The sequence below is a fragment of the Myxine glutinosa genome, chromosome 6 (genome assembly GCF_964187855.1).
Source record: "Myxine glutinosa chromosome 6, kmMyxGlut1.1, whole genome shotgun sequence".
NCBI lineage: Eukaryota > Metazoa > Chordata > Myxini > Myxiniformes > Myxinidae > Myxine > Myxine glutinosa.
The window spans coordinates 144816435-144826948 of record NC_136266.1 but is presented as its reverse complement, the minus strand read 5'-3'; the positions used below and the strand labels follow the sequence as shown (position 1 = coordinate 144826948).

Genomic DNA, 10514 nt, shown 5'->3' with positions numbered 1-10514 from the left:
TAGTCGAGGCTCCATCCAGTGACACAAACCCCTCTGAAATAAATGGTTGGTAACCCTTTTGAGGGTGACCACTCACATTTGCCATTGCATTCGGAGTGGTACTAGTCGAACTCCACTCCTGATTTTCCTTTCCCAGAGCATAACAGTGGGACATCAAGTGTTCAGGTTTATGGCAAAAAGCGCAAGTAGGCCCGGAGGAGAACCTCGTGGTTTGCCTCGAGGCCCCCGGAGGATAAGTCTGCCTTGGAACTGTTGTCTTCTGATTTCTAGAAATCGTAGTATCAGAGTGGTCCTCATCGTCATCTCGAGGCCGCCCCCCTGAATCTTCGTTCTCCGCACCAGATGTATCATAACTCTTCGTGCGAACTCTAGGCGGGAAGTTAGGTTTATGGAACCTCATCCTGTGTGTTAAGGCATAGTCATCTGCCATGGTTGCCGCCTCATACAACTTTGGTACTTTCCTTTCCTCCAAATGTACTTTAATGTCCTTATGGACACACTGTTGGAATTCCTCCACCAGGATCAATTGTCGCAATAGTTCGAAGTCTTTCCCGACTTCTTTTGAATCACACCACCGATCAAACATGGTTTCCTTCATTCGGGCAAACTCCACATGGGACTCATTCTCCCTCTTCCAGGCGTTCCGGAATTTTTGGCGGTAAGCTTCAGGTACCAATTCATAGGCCTTGAGAATGGTTTTCTTCACTATCTCATAATCTGCACATTGCTCAATCGGTAAAGCCGAATAAATATCTTGAGCTTTACCCACCAGAACACTTTGCACTAATATGGTCCAGGACTCCTCCGGCCATTTTAGCATTTGAGCCACTTTCTCAAAGTGTAAAAAAAACTACCTCCTTTTCATTGAAGGGTGGAACCAGCCTCACATGTCTGCCAAAATCCCAGGTGTTTTGACTAATTGTCGAACCAGTCGGCTTGGGTGGTACCTCTCCCCGTTCTCTCATTAACTCCAGCTCCTTGACTTTAATTTCCTGCTGACGCGCCAATTCACGGTCCTTTAACTCCCTTTCGGCTCTTCTCTCCTCTGCTTCGAGTTCTCTTGCAGCTCTCCTTTCCTCTGCTTTTTCTCTTCTAACCTTTCCTGGCTCTGCAATTGCATCTCCATTTTTTGGAGCTCCACATTTTCTTGTTCTTCTGGTAACCAATCCAAGGCTCCCTCTCTCCATGTTCCTCGTTCCACCATAGATTCTATCACCACTGTCTGCATCTCTGTTTTCCTCATTTTAGCTCGGACCTCCAAGCTAAAATGTTTGCCCAATATCAAGAGTTCCGATTTTAGTAACGCTCGGAACTGTGCCTCACTAGGGGTCGCTGTAAACTTCTCTGCGTCAAACTCCATGGTGACTATCCGTTAACACCTGTTAACCTTCACACAAGAAATTTCCCCCCAAAAAACACAAAAATTATTATTTATTTTTTTTGAAAAATTTGGGAATGTTGAAAAATTTCCAAAATTGAAAAAATTGGGAATGCGAGGGAATTCTATCCCGGACGATATTTAAGGAATTTTATATCCCGGACGAAGACCCAATTGTCAATTGTCAATTGTCAATTGGAGTCAATGGGACAAGCCCCCAATTTCTGTTACGGGGTCCTCTACAATCTCCTGGTCTCGGTAACCTCCGAACCCCGAGAGGAACCCCGGCAGAAAAATATGTTATCCAGTGGTGAAAATGAATAGTGAAACCACACCCATGATTATAAATGAACAAACTTGTATTATAAATCACACACAGGTATAACAGTACAACAAATGGCCATTAAGAATGCACTCTATATATCTCTTATATAAAGTCAAATAACTCACTGCTCCCAACGAGTGAAAAGGACACTCCTCAATGTCTCTATGACTTTTCCCAAGGCGAATGGGATTCGCTACAGCGGTCGATGGTGTCGTTTTAAGACCAAAGAGTCTTAAAAAGCAATAGGTCTGAAAAGTGTCGAAAAAGGTGTATATGTCTCAAAAGGGTCGAAATGGTATGAAAAGGTCAAAAAGGTGTAAAGGTCTAAGGGGTGTAAAAGGTCGAAGGGGTTCAAAGGGGTCTAAGGGGTGTAAAGGGTTGAACGGAGTCTAAGGGGTTTAAAGGGTGTAAAGGGTTAAAAGGAGTATAAAGGTGTTCTAAGGGGTGTAATGTGTCTAAGGGGTGTAAAGGGTTAAAAGGAGTATAAAGGTGTTCTCAGGGGTGTAATGTGTCTAAGGGGTGTAAAGGGTCAAAGGGATCTAAGGGGGTGTAAACTTACACCTAAGGGGGTAGGTAGAGGGTCAAAGGGGTTTAAAGGGTCTAAGGTGTGTAGTGTGAGGGGTCTAAAAGGGTATCAGGGTTGTAAAAGGTCTAAAGAGGTCGAAGGAGTGGAAAGGGTCTGAAGGGTGTAAAAGAGTTAAGCTGTAGTAAAGAAATTACGTTGGATTCGTAAATAAATTAACTCGGGAGTGCAACACGACAATAACAGGCCAAATGACATCCTCATCACGAGAGAAAACCCCGATTCAGGTATGTCCACCATTATATCGTGGTTAAAAATCTGACGGTATAAAGTTTCGTTGTGATTAACCTTAGGAGCTCAGAGGAGAAGGTTCACAAACAAACGGACATTTTGCTTATAGTTATATATATCTTCAGGCAAGCTGGCCAATCACACTGGCTATGTGTGCGAACCAGAAATTGGAAGCTCGGACTATGATGAGCACAACGATGCTTCCTCCCCTTCTCTTGCCACCGATGATGATCACCATGTTTCTCCATTGCCCCCCTCCTGCACCCCCAACCCCACCCCCACTGTTGTGTTTGATGAACAGCTCCATTAGCCTGCTACCTGTACCCCTCACTCAGGCCATGTTGTAAAACTTCATCTTTGATTTGATTTGCATTCTGTTGATTATTATTCTGAAACTTAATCTTTAAATTGATTTTCATTCTGTAACTTAATCTTTAAATTAATTTTCATTCTGAAGGAGAGGAGATGGAACATAATTGTATTCGAGTTCCATGTTTTGTGAAATACCATCATGCCCTTCGCCCTTGTGACGTGATCGGGATCGTGTGAGATCTCGCGAGAACACGTCACGTAGTCACGGCCCGACAATAAATAACCAATTCTGCGCTACCTGCTGGTTATTCAACTGAACTGCCGTGAATTGAGCACGAACAGGTTGAATTTCTATTTTTTCCTCCATTTAATATTTTTGCACCCTGTTGATGTCCCAGGACTTACCGCACTTTTCTCTATATGCATCAAATTTCCTTGCGATTCTTTGTGATGTATATATACAGCTCAGCTGTGAATTCTCCTTCTCAGAATTTTATTACCGTCTCGTGTTTCAGTCTTGTAAATTGAACCGTTAGGCGTGTGACGATTATAGTTAAAACCGATTTGCTAAACGTTGAAAAAGTCAACTCAATTCAATAAGCGCAATAAAACAATATTCACAACCAATCGGTACTTCGCTGCTTTGCGCATGCGTGGTAGCTGCCCTATGACTTATGAGCTGCAGGTTTTGTTGTGGGTTACCGAAAGGTACGGTTTAGATTTTTGTTTTTCATCACCTGAACGCGAAATCTTTGTGAATGAAACGCAAAGTTTGCAAAGATTAATCGGTAATAGTCGTCCGATACGAGCCGCGTGAGATAGTCCGTCATGTGACGACCGGTGGCGGTGGCCTGTAGTGTATCGTCTTTCGCGTCTTTGCGCACCCATTATTACTATTACCACTTGCGCCAAGTCCCTCCGCGCAAAGACGGCGAATTCACACGTTTGCACAAACAACACAGTAACCCTCGTATAACCCGTTAACACGTCGTGATGGTAACATGTTTACATTTAATAAAATGCACGTGTGCGGCCCCAAGGCCATTCGTTCGCCTTTCCCAAATAGGCCTATCTATATCTTGTCATTGTGTAGTTCAAAGTCCTTGTTTGTACTCTTTCCAATTTACTTAAATGGTCGATAAAAGTGCATATATTTACCATTTTCGGATTTTTGTGCTATTTACAAACATATCGATATCTGTCATATACATATCGATATCAGCCCCCCACCCCTCTTGCGAGACAAGGAAGGGGAAATTTCCCTTGTTACCCCCTCCCACACCAACCCTACCCCATCCCACACCAACCCTACCCCCTCCCACACCAACCCTACCCCCTCCCACACCAACCCTACCCCCTCCCACACCAACCCTACCCCCTCCCACACCACCCTACCCCATCCCACACCAACCCTACCCCAATCCCCCTCCCCCTCCAACCCTACCCCCCCCCCCCACGCCAACCCTACCCCCTCCCACGCCAACCCTACCCCCTCCCACACCAACCCTACCCCCTCCCACACCAACCCTAACCCCTCCCACCAACCCTACCCCATCCCACACCAACCCTACCCCCTTCCACACCAACCCTACCCCCTCCCACACCAACCCTACCCCCTCCCACACCAACCCTACCCCCTCCCGCACCATCCCTGCCCCTTCCCGCACCATCCCTGCCCCCTCCCGCACCATCCCTACCCCCTCCTGCACCAATCCTACCTCCTCCCCCACCAACCCTACCCACTCCTCTCCTGCACCCAACACACCACCCTCCTCCCTCCCCCCACCCCTCTTGCCACGTTCCCCTCTCATGGAATTCAGATCCACAGAGTTTGTTCATGTCCCTACCTTTCTCCCGAACAACCCTCCCCTCTCCCCTTGTCACGTTTCCCTCTTATTTATTGCAAATCCACAGAGTTTGTCCATGTTATATTCTCTAAACGCTGATTAATGAGCGAGGAAGCAGCATGTCCAATTTTATAAAATCTTTGGTATGACTCTGCCAGAGTCGGCGTTGCCCTGCCAACCTACCAGACTCGGAGCGGACTCTTTAACCACAGTTCCACTGTGTGGTAATCCCATGTTATTTTGATGTGAAGTATGCTTTGCCATTGTTGAGACAGTAACACTTACATCGTTTTACTTTGCTCTAGTGCTGAGACATGGCTAATGGTGTGCTTTAGAGATTCCTGGTCCTTTTTTGAAGAATGTAGAATGCTTTTGATTTCTGGTGCCCATTCTGCAAACTTTGTGCTCCTGTACTGGTTTTATGGATTGTGCTGCTCTCTGGGGTTTTGTTTTTAAAGGATGCAGTAAGGAGGGCTCCGCATCACTTGGGGACGTTCTTTGGTTGCAGGCCCCCACATAGCACATGCTAATTTGCTCAGGTGCGCACCTTTTTGCCCATGCTTACGTGTAGGGTCTCCACGAGCTTCGTGTTCCTGTTGTTGTTGGGGGTCAATGTTTGAAATGTGCCCCCATTGGTCAGAAAACTGCTGGACCACACCCACATTTGTCGCTCGACTCCACCCATCATATCAACACACAACAACAACATGCATTTTAAGGCCATTTTCCCTGCTAGAGCGGGGGTTAGCCTGTCACCATCATATCACCGAGAAAATATTATATGGCCACCATCTTGGTTTGCTCGTGGGCCTAACACATCAGGCCTGTAGGCCTCTACTGATTATACACTGCCAGGGGTTGTTGCGTCAGATTTCCATTGGCTTTGTTTGGATTGAGTATTGTTCACGATGTGGGACCACAAAAATATATTCATATGTTGAATAATAGTAAGATTTAATCAAGCCCGTCAAAAGGCATGTTATGTCAGAACACACGGTAATCAAGTGTTACGTTATGCAAATCACTAAAATATAGCGTTACATAATTTTTGAATGTCCCAATATTGGGGTTAAGCAATCAGTGACTGTGACGAATCAGCTCGTTCTGATACCATAGGGAGGGTGACATGGATAAGAGGTGTCAGGTTAATTTTTCAATGGTGCATTAAATGTGTTTCCCAATCACTGTTCATGTTTTTAAAGTGCTTTAAATGTGCGTTTTCCACTCGGCCTGTTACCGGATTTTGTCGCAGGTTGTAAACACAGTACGGACTGCACGCTCGGGGCTAGACAATCGCTGCCAAGGCACCAATTGACGCGGGAAGCTTCAACTCGACCCTCGTCGGTCTTCCTTTCATCGTCATCAGCTAAACAAGCGAGGAAAGGACAAGACGAGGCTTCCTGAGGCTCGTTTGCACGACGTGCTTGAGGCCTCCTTTCCTGCTTCCTGAGGCTCGTTTGCACGACGTGCTTGAGGCCTCCTTTCCTTCTTCCTGAGGCTCGTTTGCACGACGTGCTTGAGGCCTCCTTTCGTGCTTCCTGCGGCTCGTTTGCACGACGTGCTTGAGGCCTCCTTTCCTGCTTCCTGAGGCTCGTTTGCACGACGTGCTTGAGGCCTCCTTTCCTGCTTCCTGAGGCTCGTTTGCACGACGTGCTTGAGGGTTCCGAGTGCTTCTGCTCACTGAGGATCTCGCCTTCGAAAGTGTTGCGTTTACATTCTGTACGCCTGGCCATCTTAGCTACTTAACGTGCAGTGTAAACGAACCTTTTCTTTATCAATAGTGATCTCAAGCTTGTGGAGGAGCTTGTATGTGCAATGTATTTGGGAGGACGACTCGGCCATCCTTGTGCTTTTACATGAATTGACTTGGACCGGTGTGTACGGTGTGTACCCTGGTTAGAATAGGTACACCGTATCCCTGCGTGTCGTAAGAGGCGACTAAGAGGGTTGGCGTCAGGAAGGGCATCCGGCCATAAAAACATTGCCTCAAAAAGAGAACCATGACAATTACAACTACATATGGGATGGGTACAGCCCAAAGTGGAGATCGGTTTCTGAGGTTTTGGACATGGAATGTAGAGACAATGACAGGGAGATCAGGAGAAGTGGTGGAAGTATTGGTCAGAAGAAGAGTGGACATATGTTGTGTGCAAGAGACGAGATGGAAGGGAAGTGGTGTGAGAATGGTGAAGGGTAGGCAGGGACAGAAATACAAGTTTGTGTGGCAAGGGTGCCCGGAGGGCGTGAATGGTGTTGGTGTCCTGTTTTCTGAGGAGTTTGTAGACAGTGTGGTGAGTGTGACTAGAGTGAGTGACAGGTTGATGATGGTGAAAATGATGATTGGAAATCCCTTGGTGAACGTCATCTCGGGATATGCTCCGCAGGTTGGTCAGAGCGATGAAGAGAAGGACAAGTTCTGGTGTGCGATAGAGAAGCTGATGAAAACGTGAAAGATGAGGAAGTTGTTGTGGTAGGAGGAGACCTAAATGGACATGTGGGAAGGAGTATGGATGGTTTTGAGGGAGTTCATGGGGGTTACGGATATGGTGTGAGAAATGGAGAAGGTGAAAGGATTTTGGAGTTTGCTGATGGAGCTCATTTGTTGATTTGTAATACTCAGTTCCAGAAAGGGGATAATAAGCTTGTTACATACACGTCAGGTGGGTCGACGACAACTGTTGACTACCTGATGGTGCGTAGGCGAGATAGGGGGCACCTCCGGGACACAAAGGTGATCCCGGGGGAGGAGGTTGTTTCACAGCACCACTTGGTTGTCTGCGACATAAGGGTGAAAGGTGCGAGGAGAGCTCGGCGGGTGAAGTACCAACCGAGAATGAAGGTGTGGAGGTTGAAAGCGGTGACAGTAAGGGAGGCATTAAAAGAGAGGCTGAGTCGGGTAGAGGATGATGTGGTTGAGCTTGAACGTGGTTGGATGTCAATGAAAGATAGTCTGTTGGGAGCCGTTGGTGAGGTATGTGGATGGACAAAAGGACCACCGAGGCACTCGGAAACATGGTGGTGGGATGATGAAGTTGGAAAGAGGATTAACGAGAAGAGGAAGAAGTTCAAGGAGTGGCAGAAGGCGAAGGGTACGGGAGCAGAAAAAGCAGAGCATGAAAGTTATAAGGCAGTCAGGAAGGCTGCAAAGAAAGAGGTAGCAAAGACGCAGGAGACATGTGGGAAAATGTTCGGAGAACGCTTGGATTCGGAAGAGGGTCAGAGACCGGTATTCAGGATTGCAAAGTATATAGCGAAAGAGAGGTGTGATGTGATGGGGGTGAGTTGCTTGAAGGATGAAGTGGGACAAATCGTTGTGGACCCAGATGGAATTAAAGGAAGATGGAAAAGATATATGGAAATGCTGTTGAATATAGAGAATGAATGGGATGGAAACATAGAGAGTAACCCAGTTTTAGGACCGGCAGAGAAGATAACTGAGAAGGAAGTTGAGGAAGCGATAAAAGCAATGAAGAGTAGAAAAGCGGGAGGGCCAACGGGAGTTGTGGGAGATATGTTGAAGGCAGCAGGAAGTTGGGGTGTGAAGAGAATGGCAGAGATCTGTAATCTGGTGGTGAAAGAAGGTCGCATTCCAGTGGATTGGGAACTGAGTACCCTTGTCCCTCTATACAAGGGGAAAGGTGACCCTCTGGAGTGTGGCTCGTATCAAGCGATAAAGTTATTGGAGCATGGAATGAAGGTATTGGAAAGGGTGTTGGAGAGGAGGATAAGGAAGAAAGTGAAGATTGATGAAATGCAGTTTGGATTTATGCCAGGAAGAGGAACGACAGACGTGCTCTTTATTGTGAGGCAATTGCAGGAGAAGTACATGGAGAAGTGGAAGAAGTTGTTTCTTGGGTTTGTTGATCTGGAGAAAGCATTCGATAGGGTTCCGCGTGAAGTAGTGACATGGGCATTGAGGAAGTTAGGAGTGGAGGAATGGTTGATCAGAGTAGTGATGGCAATGTACAAAAGAGCGCGCACAGCTGTAAGGACGAAGGACGGGAACAGTGGTGAGTTTGAGGTGAAGGTGGGAGTGCATCAGGGGTCGGTACCAAGTCCACTACTATTTGTAGCTGTGATGGAGGTGCTGGCTCAGACCGTAAAGGAAGGTTTACCGTGGGAGTTGTTGTATGCAGATGATCTGGTGTTGATTGCGGAAAGTATGGATGGACTGAAGGAAAAGATGAACAAGTGGAAGGAATGTATGGCGACAAAAGGTCTGAAGGTGAATATAGGGAAGACGAAGGTGATGGCAAGTGGTAAAGCATGTGGTGAGGTGGAATGAACTGGGAAGTGGCCATGTGCTGTGTGCAGGAAGGGTGTCGGAGTGAACTCCATTCAATGTACAATGTGCGCTGAGTGGGTTCATCAAAAATGTTGTGGTCTGAGAGGGTCATTAACCAGTGTGGCAGCTACATTCAAATGTAAGGTGTGCACAGAGGGAGCTGCAGATGGAGGAAATGTTGAGTTGGATCTTGGAGACGGCGTGAAGCTGGAAGGTGTGAAAACATTTTGCTACCTCGGAGACATGCTGAATGGAGAAGGTGGATCAGACTCGGCAACGGTTGCTGGAGTGAGATGTGCATGGAAGAAGTTTCGGGAACTGCGTGGCGTGCTGATGACGAGGGGAGTGTCGTTGAAGCTGAAGGGAAAGGACGAAAGGTGTATGCTGCATGTGTGAGAAGTGTTATGATTTATGGGAGCGAGACATGGGTCATGAATGTAGAGCAGCAACGAAGGCTGGAAACGGTGGAAATGCGAATGGTTCGGTGGATGTGCGGAGTGTCGCTGAGAGAGAGGAAGACAAATGATGAATTGCGAAAGATGATGGGAATGGAGCCTGTGATTGATGCTGTGAAGAGGAACAGGTTGAGATGGTTTGGTCATGTGTTGAGGAAGGATGAAAGTGACTGGCTGAGAAGAGTGATGGAAATGAATGTAGAAGGAAGTAGAGGATGGGGAAGACCGAGAAAGACTTGGCTAAAGATGGTGGAAGAAGAAATGTGGACAAGGGGGTTAACAAGGAGAGATGCAGAAAATAGGGCAAAATGGAGAAGATTGTCATGGGGACCGCAAGGCTAACCCCCACTCTTGCAGGGAAAATGGCCTTAAAATGCATGTTGTTGTTGTAACCACAGTGTGGTCATTCTTGTTTATTTTAAGAGCTTTACATAATTTGTGTTTTTTTATACCTTGCTGCATCCTAGGATCCACGCATAATTGTGTATTTCTTCTTGGGAAAGCAAGACTGCTATAATGGGTGACCGAGAGAGTGATGAGGAGATGGACCGGCGCCGCAGAGAGAAATTCCGCAGGGAACGTGGCGAGTCAGACCGCTATCGAGACCGGGAACCCAGGCGGAGAGGCTGGGAAGAAAGGTAACCATTTAACTCTAAAATGTACGAGTACAATAAGTAATTAGAGCCTTTGAGATTTCAAATATTAAAGTTTAATACATTCTCATTTAACTCTGACACATCAAGCGGAATTTGTTTTTTTTAACAGGATATTTCATTTATTATTATTTTATCATCATTATCTCTGCCCCAGAAGGTGGAAGGAGGTTATTTTCACTGGGCTTTGGCGATTCTTAAAATTTGAGAATCTAATCTGATTCTGAACTACTGTCTCAATTCCGAAAAGAATTGATTCCGATTCTTCACCAAAATCGAATCATTCCGGCCTTGTAACACACCCAACCAGCTCAACTATTTTCGTCCGAATCTGTAATTTTTTGAGATATCCTGCACACAGACAAACAGGGCTGCAAAGATAACCTCCATCCATCTTCGGTGGCAGCGGGAATAAAGAGAAATAACTTCAATGTAAAATTTATGT

The 10514-nt window shown here is 46.4% G+C and overlaps 1 protein-coding gene across 4 annotated transcripts in view; it reads left to right on the top strand.

Annotated features, from left to right (window-relative positions):
- Positions 1 to 3453: 3453 nt before the first annotated feature.
- Positions 3454 to 10514, top strand: part of LOC137430403 (uncharacterized) — a 71566-nt gene continuing 64505 nt past the window's right edge. Inside the window, exons 1-3 of one of the 4 annotated variants that reach the window (XM_078780647.1) lie at positions 3454 to 3537; positions 5135 to 5215; positions 9884 to 10054. In XM_078780647.1, the coding sequence (XP_078636773.1) occupies positions 9933 to 10054 (122 nt within the window). In that variant the 5' untranslated portion in view covers positions 3454 to 3537; positions 5135 to 5215; positions 9884 to 9932. Of the gene's footprint in view, positions 3538 to 5134; positions 5216 to 5928; positions 6396 to 9883; positions 10055 to 10514 lie in introns of those variants that run through there. The other 3 variants (XM_068121253.2, XM_068121254.2, XM_078780649.1) reach the window with 3 other exon arrangements.